Raw genomic sequence first — 13,581 nt, 5'->3', positions numbered from 1 at the left:
CGAGTGTTCGTGTCGAGGTTCGAAGAGGTGAACGGCGCTAAGCCCGTCATGCGTGGCGCGTAAACAAATCAATGGAGCTAAAAGTGACAGCGTCTCCAAGCGTGCGCGACGCTATGAGAGTGATGGAAAGAAAAATATCAACAACGAGAAGCACCAGCGCTTCGTTCACGATGACGCAGGAGAGGCGGGGGAAAGAGGTGCAGGATTGATGGCACGACGAGTCGCAGTCGCGCGTGCCGGGTGTGTCGCTGTCGCTGCCGGCGGCGCCTTCCCTTGCCGTTGCTGGGGAGCGACCCCTCGCAAGTAAACAGACGCGTGCACGTGACTTCAACGCGCGCCTGCACCAAGCGCAACGGACGAGGGCCGGCTAGGCAGGTTCGGGGCTAGCGCGCCTGCGTACATAATCCATTGGATGGCAACCTGAACAGGCGACAATTTGGCGTCCTCCCCTACTTTGTCCGATGGTCAAGTTTCGGTCAGGTCTGGCAGACGAACGACATCCCACTTCTATATCTGTCGAAACGACGGCCGCTCTCTGGCACCTGCGGCAGCGGCAAGGCTCGCAGAACACCAGCGACTGACACGATCTGGTCTCCCCAGATAGTGTCCAAGCGCCACCTGTCGGCTCCGGCGTCGATTTGTCGCATCACCAGTGTCCCGAGTAATGTCCCCGAGTTTGTCGCGAGCGCCAGGCGTTGATCAGATAGGCTGCGATAGCCGCAGAGCATTGGAAAATACAGGGCGCGACCAAAGTCGAACAGTCCGTGTCGTCGTTCCTCCATCTGGACGCGCCGCCAGGGGCGTGGATCGGCCTTGATCTCTCAGCTGGGCAGAGTCTTGTCTGGCCGCAATGAGCTACGGTCATGGATATGGTGCGCCTTCGGGCTTGCATTCGCAGGGATCCTATCCTGGCCTCCAGATGTACCCGCATCTGGCTGAGCGTGCCCAGCAAACTGCGTCGACGAGTGCCCACAGCGCCGAAGATGGGAATCAGTCTTCCTTCGACTATCTCCGCACCGCGATCCCCGGCCTGGGCCTTGGGTACGCCGCGAGCGGGCCGGTGCAAGCCCAGCATACGGAGAACAGCTGGGCGGCCACGCCCTCGACCTCGCAGCGAACAGCTGCCGATGCGGAGCCAACAGGTGCGAGTGCACCCGCACAGCTGGGCGGCCCTGCAGATGGTGGGTCGGAGGAAGGCGAACTCAGTGACGGAGAGGTCGAGGACTTGTATGAACCGCCCGAGGTCGGAAATGACGAGACCCTTGCCAGCTGGCCGTACGGTGGTACAAACGTAGGCGAGCGCCTTGCGGCAGCGACGGATCAGCCGCAAGCCCACATTCACGCGGCCCGCGAACGTTCGGGCTCATACTCTCCCCATCTTTCACCCCGAGAAATTGACCACACAAGCTCTTCAACCTCCTCTGCACTCCAAGGTAAGCGGTTCGGGCTCGCATCCCGACGTTCACTGACTGACATTCCCAGGCAACTCTCCTGCACGCACTTTTCCATCTGCGTCTTCTGCGCCGGATGCGCTTGGGCCTATTAAGAAGCAAGCCCAAGAGGCAATCCTGCGCCTTTGGCCGCTCGACGTCCGGTATCACAACTACCTCGACGCTGGCATTGACAGCGTCGTATTGCAAGCCCTCTTCAAGGACCTCGGCCTGGAGCTTCCAGCCACCCCAGCGGCAAGTAGCCATTCGAAAACGGGCGGCCAGATCCTGCCAGTGCCCGCATCTGTTCGTGGAGGGGGTGGGAAGGGAAAAGAAATGGCACTGGCTCCAGCAGCAGCTGCGAAAACGACGGACAAGTCCGAAGAACGCAAGGACCGGATAGCCAGACTGCTGGCCGCGAAAGGCTCAAAGGCCAAAGCTCCGTCAACCAAGTCAGCTGCTGCACCACTGGCGGACAATCAACCCGCAACCATGAAGAAACTGTCTGAAAAGTCTAAGCTGCTTCAGAAGAAGATGGAAGCGCTGAAGAAACAGCGAGAGGCTCTGGCGCAGACTCGCGTTCACCAGGCTGAATCAGCTGTGTCATCGGCCGCTCATCAAGGCACGGAGGTGACCATGGATGACGGCGCAGCTGCTGCAGCAATTAGCGGAGGCCCTTCATCATTCACATCCCAAGCACCCGAGTCCGCAGAAATGTCGGGCCAACCCTCACCGTCGTCGATTCCTGGGCTGTTTCTCTCCACTCCCACTCCCGCTTTGCTGGATCAAGCTGGCCAGTCTGGCTCAATGACGCCCGGCACGGCCCGCATGGCTGCAAAGGAGTCCCATCGACCTTTCGGTCAGAATAGGGAGTCGCGCCCTTTCTTGATCCACGTCAGTGACGACGAGGACGACGAAAATGACGATGCAGAGATGGAAATCGACTCCCCTGGCATTGTCGCGTCACCCGTCCCGCGCAGTGGCATCCCTCCGCATTCGGCCCCCACCAAACCGGCTGGCTTCCCCGTCCCAACCCGCGGTGCTCCAAGCCGTCGTTCAGCATCGGCCTTGACTCCGGCGAGGAACTCAGGGACCAGCAGCGGTGGAGAGGATCTGGACAGCATGAACAAGAAAATCGAAGCCATGAAACGCAAGATTGCAGAGGCAGAGGCGCGCAAGGCGAAGCGCTCCAGGCACACGTCGCCCGCTGCCTCGCAACACAACGGCAGCTCCCGCGGCGACAGCGTGGAGTCGTCGAGCACACCAGTGGAGGCGGTTACAGGAGGCGAGCTCACGAACGGCAGCCGCACTCCGCTCAGCGACTCAGCGATGCATGTGTCGCCGGCTTCCATGCCTGCCGGCAGAACTGCACGATTTGAGGGCGCCGGGTTTGCTTTGCCCGCATCTGAGCGGCGTAGCCGTTCTCGTGTGGCCAGCGAGCGTCTTCCGCTTCTTGAGGCTCGCCGTAGGGAGCAGCTTCTCAAGTTGAAGACGTTGCAGGCGCAAATCGCCGCCATCGAGCAGGAGATTGAAGAGAGCAAGGCTGAGGAGGAGAGGCTCAAAGAGGACTTGGTTATGACTGAATCAGACCAGGAGCCCGACCAGTCTGCGTCAACGTTCACGCCCCTAGCCGGTAGGTGCTCAACCGTTGTCAACATCGAGCAGAGTGTAGAGGAGCTGCGGGAGGCCGATCCAAGCTCAGGCGGGCTGACAGTCCGTGTAGATGCTCAGAAACGATCCGTCCAGTCGCCGCAGCAGGCAATCACGAACCAGACAGATGTGTTCGGTGCCATGAGCGAGGAGTCTGCGGTCTCCAGCAGCGACGTGCAAGCATTGATTGACGAGCAATCAGCCGCGATCAGCGCGCCGGTCGATGCGCCCCAGCCTGTGGCACAATCGAGCGGAATTGACGAACTATCTGGGGATGATACGGGCGCGACGGCGCAGGAGGCTAAAGAGGACGTTCGGATGGGAGAAGACGAGCACGACGTGGACATGGCAGATGCAAGCGAATCCCCGGATGACGTCCCGGACAATGAGTCGGATGACTACGAGCCCCCCGACGCTGGCGCCGCCAAGGCGCAGGCTGCAGTCTCGCCCAGCCAGAGCCTCAGTGCTGCGGAGCAAGCGATTGTGTCCTCAGCAGAGGAGATTCAGCACGCGACGCCCGCGTCTTTGGCTGTTGAACAAGCCGTGCCGGCCCAGCCCGGCACCGCGAACGAGGCGGCAAGAGAAGTAGAACTGTCACCTCCAGCCGACCAACATTCTGGACATCTAACGTCGCATCAGGCCAAACCCGATGCCGTCAGCTCGTCGCCGTCCGCTGCACGCTCGACCTTTGTACCGTACGAAACGCCATTGCAGTACTTCCACTCGTATCGGTTCCATCCCGGGTTCGGACAGACGGTGGCCGGTGGGCTCCGATCTCTAACGTACAGCAATAAGATTGATGCGCGCAGAGAGGTGTGCCCTGACCAGCTCGCTGGAAGACCATGCCCTCGGGGCGAGAGGTGCGAGTTCCAGCATTTCGAGACGATGCGGGTAGCAGGTGAGTGACGCACCACCGACATCGTGGTGTACTGACTTGTGAGCCAACGTCGAGTCTGACGAGCCGCAACCACAGACGACCAGATCCTACTCCAGCTGGGAGGCACAGGAAACTTTGACGATGCGCAGAAGCAGCAGTACATAGCGGGCCTGCGTGAGCTGCTGACAGACTTTCGGAACCGCAAGGTAAAAGACTTCAACACAATCAGCCAGGGCATCGTCGAGTATCGGGCCCGCTTCCAGGGCGATAAGTCCAAGATCTTGCCGCTCGGCAACGTCACCATCTGACGGCAGAGCGTCAGATCGACGGTGACGGGTTCATCCCGGAGCGCGGCTAGACGCCCCTTGCCAGCGTGCCAGCCACGTCCTGCTTGATGATGTATCTGACCAGACATCTTCCACTTGGCGTTTGGGCGCCACATTGCTCTTCCATTTCAGCCCTGCATTTTGGCGGCACTACCACGTAATAACCCAAGATACCCCTTGATGCTGCGTTGGCCCTATATAGAGGGCGATGTGTACGGCATTCGAGTAATCTGGAGGATCCGGGAAAGGAGCGGCTTGTATGAAAGCTTGCTCGCGAGAGGACGGAGCCGGTACGAGCCATGACGGCTGTTGGCTCGAGTTTGCCCGTGGACGTAGCTTGGTGAAGCCGTGTCGCACACGGCACACGACGAGCGTTAGTTGCGAATTGAGACTCTTTCCAAATTGTGGTCTATTGCATTGTGGTGATTGTGACGCCTGTCTATGTATCAAAGCACCTCCCCGTATATAACTGTCATGTCTCTCTCTCTCTATGGTATATCCGCCCACTACCCAGACGACTCGCCCGAGCCCTCAACCTTGTGCCCCCTTTCGGAGGCGTCGTTGGAGGCGCCCTTCCGCCTAAAGCCCCACACGCCCTTGAGCCCGCCGCCAACCTCGAACAGCTCGGGCGCGCAGAGCACGGGGTGGAAGATGTTGAGGGCGTAGACGGCGACGACGATGAGGACGCCCTCGAAGCCGATGAAGAGGCCCTGCTTGCCAATGATGGGGCCGGACCAGCCCTCGCTCAGCTCCGCGACGCGGAAGGCGCTGCGCCAGAGGATGCAGAAGGTGGCGAGGGCGAGGGCGCCGAGGAAGAGGCGGAAGCGCAGCGTCTGGCGCATGCGGACGAGGCGCGGGTCGTGGTGCGTTGCGTTGCCATCGAGCTGGTGCTGGTGCTGGTGCTGGCGACGGTGGGTGCGCAGCGCAAAGTCGACGGACGCGGCGATGAAGCACAGGAGCGTAAAGACCTGGAAGCTCAGGCCTGCGATCATGATGTTGGTGCCGGTGGTGGCGGAGCGGCTGCCGTGGAAGGCGACGGCGGCCATGCCGCCGCCGGTGGCCTGGAGGACGAGCGAGACGACGTCGCAGGGGATGAACTGTGCGCGGAGGATATCAGATATGGACCGTCTTTGTATAAAGGCGAGAAACATACAATGCGAGTGTAGTACTCGGGCGGGATACGCGAGTTCTCCGGCCCAAACGCCGTGACGATGCGCCTCAGGCACAGGTACAAGCCCGCCGCCATGAAGGCCGGCCCGATGGTGAGGCAGCAAATCTGCATGAGGAAGCCGTTCTCGTCCCAGCGGTTGCGCCAGGACATGACGCGCCCCGCGTAGCCGAGGACCTCGCAGACGAGGCCGAGGATCATGGCGAGGCCGAACGCCAGGCCGCGGCCGCGGCGGGCGACGATGACGGCCGCGTAGCCCAGCAGCGAGGCGGCGAAGAGGCCGAGGAAGGCGGCGTTGGCGGCGATGTCGATGCGGTACGAGTAGAAGCTGCCGACGTGGTCGCACAGCACGTCGTAGTCGGGGTGCTCGAAGCAGTACCGCGAGGGCGGGACGGTGCCGTTGAGGACCGAGGGCGGGATGGCGGACACGGGGACGCCCCGGTAGTCGTCCATGGTGAAGGATGCGCGCGGGCACGACTCGGGGGAAGTGTCTTTCGTCTGCCGGTCTGTCTGTCTGTGCGATGTGCCCCCGTTGCGGGTTCAAAGGTTTTGACGATAAACGCCGCGACGAGAGTGAAAAGGGGAAAAACGAACGATATTCAAGATATAATACCAATGAACAAAAATAACAACAAAGAGAAAAGTCAAAAGCCACTAGCAGTGAGAGCAAGAAGGAGATTGAATGGAGAAAATTGTGGGCGAGTCCTGGAGGGAGGATTGGGCGCGAGTCGGAGGAGGAGGACGACGAGGAGGGCGGCCAAACGATCAGACAGGATCGGATCTGACAGCACCACAACATTCATTGCTGCCATCTCTGGCGCCGATTCGTAGCCAGCCAGGTCATTCAATAGCAGCACTCATTGCATGGGGGGGCCCCATCCCCGAAGGGCTCGCGGGCTTACGTAGACGTGGAAAAAGCACGCGATCGGGTTTCGAGTTGCGCCTGGCCCGGCGCCGCCGTGTTTGCTCCGTGCCGGAGACCGAGCCCGGGGGGACGCCACAACCCACCTTCTTCCCGGCGACTACCCAACTGGTCACCACCACGAGCACGGTATGAACGAACGTGCAAGGCATCGCTCAACACCCGCCGTGTTTTTTTTTCTGGCCGCAAGGGTTGGGCGGTTTGCGTTCCAGGTTGGCATGACATGGGGAGGGTGAGATGGGTGAGAGCGGACCGGGGGAGGGGGCCCACCTGCACCCGGGCTTCCGGGGAGGAGGCGAAGCCGCCGCAGAACGAGACGCGATACGAAAAGTTCCAAGATATTGTCACGCCAAATGGAAGTTCCTGCTGCATGCCCAGAGTCTCGAGAACGTGATACTTGCCAGGAGAGCAATCTCATACGCTGCGATGTCTGCCATGCTTTGCGCTGCTCGTCAACGTCGCCTCGCTACAAGTTGCGCGCTTATACTGAAGCAACGAATTATGTACACGACGGGGGGAAAAGCCCGCAATCGGCGACCGACCCGCGCGTCTCGGGCGGACAACAAAACGAGATCTCAAACCCGCTTTGCTCCTCCCTCTCGTCATCGGGGGCGGAGTTGGGCAGACCTGGCGAAAATAAAAAGCGGATCGGGATCCCTGCCGGACGACGACCCGCAATACGTAGTAGTAAATACGAAAAGATGCGGAAACAAAAAACATGAACATGCCAGAAGCCAAAAAGCTCACTCTACCCACGGCCCACTACCACCGGCGCACCGCTGGGCTGCCTGCCATCGCGCCGGTGCGCAAAGGCTGTGCGTTTCAGGAGAACAGGACAGTGTGGAAGATAACGACGGCGGAGACTCCCCAGCAAGCAAGGGGCCCAATCGCCGTAAACACTGCCAGCCAACTTATACCCTGTCAGCCAGCATCCCAAGATGCAACAGCCAGGTACAGGGTCGCTGCCATTGTCCCACAACGGCCGTGAGGCTGAACAGACAGAGTTGCGGGTGTGGGATCAGACATCTCACATCTGACCCGCTGCCGAACACTGCCTTCTCTGTTCTGACTCACACCTCACCGTCGCAAATCGTGTCTTCACCTGGTCACCTCGACTGGTGCGAGCAAAGGGACCAGAGTCGTCGTCATTCTGCAGACGAGCTGAAAGGCCAGCCTCGACGCCACAATGCACTCGTACTCGGCGCGACTTACACGAGCAGAGCAACAACCCCTCCCCCAATCATGACGCGTCGCCCTTTCCCTGCGCCGCCCCCTTCTCTAGCAATGTAATATGAAGTAATATGGCCGGGGATGATACTGTATTAACTAGCGGTAGAGTTTCGCGGCACTCACTTGCCCTCCTTTTGGCGGCGCCACCCGAGAAACCAGCCTCCTCGCACTCGCCGCCGTCAGCCCGTGAAATTGATGGCTGCCTGTCTGCTGTGACCCCACCGTGGCGGCAGCTCCCGGTTTTTTGCGTTCCGGATGGCTGCCGGCGCAACGCTGGACCGTGTGGCGCCGGCGAGACAAGCGGCGCCGCGATTGACGTATCCCGGGCCGAGACACGGGCCCCCGGGCTCGCTTATCCCGGCCGGGCCTGTGGACCGCAAACACTCCATATACTCTGCTGCCAAATTTGTTTGGGGAGCAAGTTTGGGGAGCAATGGAGGAAACAAGGGTTATGTATGTGGTGGTATGCTTTGCGCAATTTGTACAGTACATGCATATATGCGTCTCCTCTGCCCGGCGCTCCTGCCCCTGCCGCTCGAGGATATCGTCACTGCTGCTTCTTCGTCTCCTCCTTCGCGCCCGGCCCTTCAGCCGCCACCGCCGCGTACGTCGCGTCGCCGTTCTTCATAGCGTCTCCTTCCCTTTGCACGCCTCTGGCCTCGTTGATGCTGTCCAGAGCCGGATTCCGCGGGGCGGCGGCGGCTCCCCGACGCACGCCTACGCCCTTGAGTTTCTCCCCCGATTGCGCGTCCGCGTCGCGGGGCTGTACGCCGTCCACCTCGACGGGCTTCTGCACCGACTCCGGTATTGACGGTCCGTCGCCTCGGCGGGGCTCCGTTGCGAGGTGCTGGTGAATCTCGTGAGGCGCCTGCCCGTCGCCGGCAATCGTCGACGCCTCGCTCTCGCTACCGCGGTGGTTCACGCCCGAATAGCCCGACCCGATGAGGCTCTCGCTGCGCACCAGGTAGTACCTGTTGTACTCCTCGGCCGTGTGCTCGGCGTCGGTGAAGCTGTCGAGGGCGTCGAAGACGTGCTGGAACACCTGCGAGTCCACGTCGCGCGCCCACAGAAAGTCGAGGTGCTCGTAGTGGGGAATCTCCGTTGCGACCGTTTGCGGCGGTAGCTCTCGCAGCATGGCCTTGATGTCGACCAGAGAGTCGCTGCCGCCATAGACCAAGACGACGGGCGTTCTTATGTTCCGCGTCGGGTACTTGGCGACCTTGGAGTACTTGCTCGACGTGGTGACGCTCATGGGCTGGTGGACGTCGTCGTCGTACATCTGGAAACACTTGTTGCGAATGATCTGGAACCAGTGCACCACGCTCTTGGTGCTCGTGAATGAGTACAGGTGCGGGTACGCCGCCAGCTTCTGGCTGGCCGAAATGTTGACGGTCCGCCACTTGAAGAGGAACGCCAGCCCCATGTCGATGAGCCAGCTAAAGATGGGCGGGTACATGAGCGTCTCCCACATGGTCGCCGAGCTGAGGATGGAGCGGCGACCAAACATGAGGTACAACACTGACGGGGACGCCTTGACGAGCGAGTCGACGATGCCGTTGGAGAGCCCGGCCGGCGCCATGGCAGGGGCGAGGCCGATGAAGACATTGACCTGGTTGTTGAGCTTGGGGTGGATGGCCAGCGTGGCAAAGGCCTGCGCCGTGCCCTGGGAGAAGCCAATGTACGACAGGCTCTCCTGACCCGTCGTGTCGAGGATGTAGGCGATGGTGTCGGGGATGTCGTGGAAGGCGAACTCGTCCATGGAAAAGTCCCAGAACTGGACCGAGGTCGGGCTGCAGTGGATCGACTTTTTGGAGTACTTGTTGCCGCGATTGTTGCCAAACTAAACGGCCGTCTACGAGTCAGCTGGAACCCGTATCGCAGAGTAGAGAGCAAGACACGCACCCAGACGTCGAAGCCGCGCTCGAGCAGCTCAAAGGGCAGGCATCGCTGCTCGTCCGTCAGGCACACCCAGACCTCCGAGTTCATCAGCAGGCCGTGGTGCAGGTAGGCGATGCGCTTCTTGACGCTCCGCGGCCCGCAGTTGACCTTTGCGCCCTCCTCGCCCTTGCGCCACTGCAGGCGGTGGATGCCGAGCAGGAAGCCATCCTTGGTCTGCACGATGTGCTCCTCGGCCTCGTAGCCCCAGATGCGGCAGAGCTCGACAAAGTCGGTCGCGTCGCGGATCGAGGTGGATATGGCTGTGCGCGCGCGCGTGCGTGTCAGCGCCTGACCGCTGCCACGGGTTGATGGCTGGACCTACACTTCTTTCTGTTCTCGGCCTTTTTCTGCTCGGGGGTCGAGTATCGGTTGAAGAGGCGCCGCGAGGCGCGGTAGAAGAGCTCGACGAGGAAAGGAGCTGCGCGCGTCAGCACGGGGTCGCGGACATGTGGCTGGGCGGGGTGCACGCACGCAGTGCCAGCGTCAGGACACGGATGATGGCCTCGAGGCCGACGAGGACAAAGGAGCCCACGAGCGCGAGGTACTCGTAGCTGCGGGCCGCGTCAGCGAAGCTGTCTCGGGACGGAGCAGAGCAAGCGGGGTCGCGACGCACGCGTGCAGCCTCCCGAGAAAGGGGACCGGCATTGTGTCGCGGGGCGCGCGCTCAGATGTAACGACGGGTAACGGACAGCGTCGACGCCATGCCCGGGGCGAGGAATTGGAGAGGTGATGGGCGACGAGATGTTGGCGACGGCCGAGGAGGCGGACGGCGAGGTTCAGCAACGGATCTGCAAGAGCGATGACATCGACGGGCGGTGATGTCACATGCCAGACCGCCGGGCTCGATTGGTGGATGGATGCGTCCGGGCATCCACGCAAGTGCCTGAGGAGGAAACAATTTAGTGCGGTTGTGACCTAGCCTATCTGATGTCCAATAAGCGCTGAAAGCAGCCCGGCCGGTGCACGTCGTGGTCGGGGCGCCGTTGGACTGGCTTCCATGGTACGGCTGGTGAGCCCCCTGTAGACGATACCTAGTACCCCCTGTAATGGAAGGTACCTTACGGCGACCTGGGGCAGCCATTGCAGCCCGACAGATTCACGTGCACCGAGCCGCAGCTCCTTGAGTTCCACCCGCCCCCCCCCCTTTCCATGCATGGAAAGGCTATGCTGAAGCTGCCTAGAATGCCTCCTGCACCAGTTGCTCAATCAAATCAGGGACGGAATTGAGATGCTCCTCCACCAAACTTCAAACTTCACTCTCTCCACTCTGAACATACGTACTTTGTAGAATCGTAACTGCGTCCTCCCTCGATAAGTCTGTTGTTCACCCCGACCTCCATCGCCGTCCATCACCATCACCACTCTCGCGTCCCCCCGGCATCGCCATCACATCGACGACGAAGACTCGTGGCCTGACGGCGTGCCCTTCTCGTCCTGCAGCAACCTGTGGGCAACGCGCGCCGGCGGATGGGTCAGGCTCATCTTGGCCAGCAGCAGCAGCGCGTGCCGCGGCGCCGACATCTTGACGAACGCCGGAAAGGGCCTCTGGCTGCCACCCGGCATGGCGGAATCCGGCTCGCGGGCTTCGGCGACGCCGGCGATGTGCAGCGACGCGGCGTCCTCGTGCCGCAGGTGCACCGAGTTCATGCGCGACCCGCTCTCGTCCATGGCGACGCCCAGCAGGCCCGACGCGCACACAAAGTACGGCACGAAGCCCGAGACGCGCTGCAGCGTGAAGAGGTCGTCGTACGACTGGGCAAGCGCCAGGACCGACTGCGCCGCCTGTGCGCATATCTTGCTGGGCTGCAAGTCGGACCAGCCGAGCGCGGTGCCCAGGAAGGGCTTGAAGACGCACAAGAGACAGAAGTGGTAGTACATGCTGCGCATAGCGGCCATCAGACCACGAATCGTGTCCCGCCATGGATGCACCGGCGATAGCTTACTGGATGAAGAGCGCAAACGGCGTCCTGCCCTCGTCGGCGACGAGGAGCTCAAACAGGCCCGAGTACCAGTCCAGGCACTTGGTATACACGGGCGCCACATTGGCCGCGGCGCCCGATGCGCTGGTTCGAGCCGACAAGACAAGCTTGTACACCCACTCGGTGAGCAGGAAGAGCTTGGCCGAGATGAGCTGCGAGTTGCGTGACTGCAAGTTCGGGACTGCGCGGTCAGTTACAAGCGATGAGGGCCCGCGCCAACACTTACACGTTGCGGGAATGTCGTTTTCGCCCCCGATGGACAGCTGGTGCAGCGCCGAGCTGCCCTCGACTGGGTGATCGGGGTCGTCGAAGAACCTTCCTGTCGTCAGCGACAGCATGCTGTGCTGCTGTGTTAGGCGGCACCACGACGTGAGATGTGGATCGACGCACCGGACCAACGAGACGGCACTGCAGTACGTCGTGGCCAACGCTTTGGAGTATTCGGCCTGGTCGTTGCTGTAGCCCGAATGCCCGCGCTGGCAGAGCTCCGTGACGCCGGCGAGGAGAGCTTCGGCAAGCCTCTGGGCATCTGCCTCTTGCCCCAGGCGCAGGTGGTAGAGCGAGAGGATCCCGAGAGCTTGGACGTCGGGCAGCTCGCCGGGACCCCTGGTGCCGTCCAGGATTGCCGCTGCCTCGTCGCGGAATATCTTGCTCCCTACCCACCCGGACGGGAGGACGTCCTTGTTGTCGTTGTCGCCGTTGACCAACCGGGCAGACAGCGCAATGAGAGCATGCACCAGGGCGGATGAGCAGAAGCGACCTGACCCGGTCTGGTAGTCGCGCAGGAAGACATCCCTGGAGAGGAGGCAAAATGCCAGCGAGTCCCAAGCGCCGAGGACGTCGAACAGATGGCGAATGTGGGCCACGGTCCAGCCCGTCCGGGTCCAGACGTCTATGTGCGACTGGGACGCATAGACGTCGAGGGGCCGTGGTGGGAGCGACAGGATGGTGGACGGATCTGGAGACCTTGTGGGTGTGTTGCAGTCGGCGGATCTGACAAAGGTTAGCCTCCACGGGAGCAGCCGCTTGAAGCACAGCGAGCGGGCAGAATCTCCGGCCGCGACGGCAGCAGACGCAGCACGAGAGGATGCTGACCGTTGGCCGGGGCTGTCATCGGCCTCCCTGCCAGCCGCATCCGACGACTCGCCTTCCCCCACGATGCTCTGGATGGTGCTCTGAAGCGCCCTGATCTGCCCCTTGCTGTCCAGGTTAGACCTCTGAAGCTCTTCCACCTGCGCGCGCAGCACCGCCTTAGACTGCAGCCGGCCGAAGTCGTAGACGCAGCACTCGTGGGCCTCCTGACATCGTTTGCACGGGCTCGCGCCGTCGCACTGTGGGCACATGTCAGTCAGTGTCGTGCGTGTCGTTTCGACAACGGCCGCCCCCTTTTCGCGGCGGGAACCGTACTCTTGCCCGCTTCTTGCGGCAGCGCTCGCAGGCTGTCCGCGCATGGATCCGGGGCATCCCTTGCCGCCGTGGCCGCGTTCACGTCTACAGCGGATGTATGCCCCCGGGCGGAATCCCTCACGGTCGATATGCTATCACCAGTGTGAGACGAGACGCGAGGCGATGAAGGCGTTCGCTCGAGGCGTTTTGTCCTGCACTACGGGCCAGGTTGGCTCTGGGGAGTTTGAGGGAGGCCGGTGAGCGACGAGCGGAGGCGAGCCCGGGGGCTGGCGTCATCTTCCTTGGATGAGTGCGTGAGACCCCGCGCGCCCTGGGCCTCCATCGCCATGCACGTTGCTGACAATTGTTGCCCGGATCATGCAAGACGGGACGCGTGAGAGGTAGGGTGACACTCGATGGCGTTGCGCGTTGCGGTCCGCGTAGACTGGCCTCAACGCGAGCAAACAAGTCCACAACCCCGAGATGTGTGCTTTGATTCCTTGCTTGCTTTACTGCTTCACAAAGTCCCATGTCGGGTTGACTATGCTGGCCCCGGCCTGGACCAGCGATCGAAGCCAAAGTTGAGGCCTCTTCCATGATGCCAGGTCGCGGAGTCGGGTCGCGACGATCCCTAGCAGCGCATCCACGCATCTTAATCCGCGACCATCGGATCGA

At 61.7% G+C, this 13,581-nt stretch overlaps 4 protein-coding genes across 4 annotated transcripts; 1 reads left to right on the top strand and 3 right to left on the bottom strand.

Annotated features, from left to right (window-relative positions):
• Window positions 1-850: 850 nt before the first annotated feature.
• PLICBS_001659 (uncharacterized protein) lies at window positions 851-4,265 on the top strand (the record flags this gene model as incomplete). The annotated part of the gene is made up of 3 exons (XM_065599881.1): window positions 851-1,355; window positions 1,483-3,978; window positions 4,054-4,265. The coding sequence occupies 3 exons, from the start codon at window positions 851-853 to the stop codon at window positions 4,263-4,265; spliced, it is 3,213 nt and encodes a 1,070-aa protein (XP_065455953.1).
• A 524-nt stretch (window positions 4,266-4,789) lies between these two features.
• On the bottom strand, window positions 4,790-5,904 carry PLICBS_001658 (uncharacterized protein; the record flags this gene model as incomplete). Its single annotated transcript, XM_018317256.1, has 2 exons — window positions 4,790-5,380; window positions 5,437-5,904. The coding sequence occupies 2 exons, from the start codon at window positions 5,902-5,904 to the stop codon at window positions 4,790-4,792; spliced, it is 1,059 nt and encodes a 352-aa protein (XP_018182781.1).
• A 2,246-nt stretch (window positions 5,905-8,150) lies between these two features.
• PLICBS_001657 (cholesterol esterase) lies at window positions 8,151-10,186 on the bottom strand (the record flags this gene model as incomplete). Its single annotated transcript, XM_065599880.1, has 5 exons — window positions 8,151-9,443; window positions 9,506-9,801; window positions 9,864-9,959; window positions 10,013-10,092; window positions 10,155-10,186. The coding sequence occupies 5 exons, from the start codon at window positions 10,184-10,186 to the stop codon at window positions 8,151-8,153; spliced, it is 1,797 nt and encodes a 598-aa protein (XP_065455952.1).
• A 741-nt stretch (window positions 10,187-10,927) lies between these two features.
• On the bottom strand, window positions 10,928-12,984 carry PLICBS_001656 (uncharacterized protein; the record flags this gene model as incomplete). The annotated part of the gene is made up of 5 exons (XM_065599879.1): window positions 10,928-11,420; window positions 11,485-11,701; window positions 11,747-11,859; window positions 11,911-12,851; window positions 12,928-12,984. 5 exons carry the CDS (start codon window positions 12,982-12,984, stop codon window positions 10,928-10,930), a joined length of 1,821 nt encoding a protein of 606 aa, XP_065455951.1.
• Window positions 12,985-13,581: the final 597 nt, after the last annotated feature.

The sequence above is a fragment of the Purpureocillium lilacinum genome (assembly GCF_023168085.1).
Source record: "Purpureocillium lilacinum CBS 284.36 DNA, scaffold_1, whole genome shotgun sequence".
NCBI classification, from domain to species: Eukaryota; Fungi; Ascomycota; class Sordariomycetes; order Hypocreales; family Ophiocordycipitaceae; genus Purpureocillium; species Purpureocillium lilacinum.
Note: the sequence above shows the minus strand (reverse complement) of the source record. Positions and strands in the feature narration are given on the sequence as shown.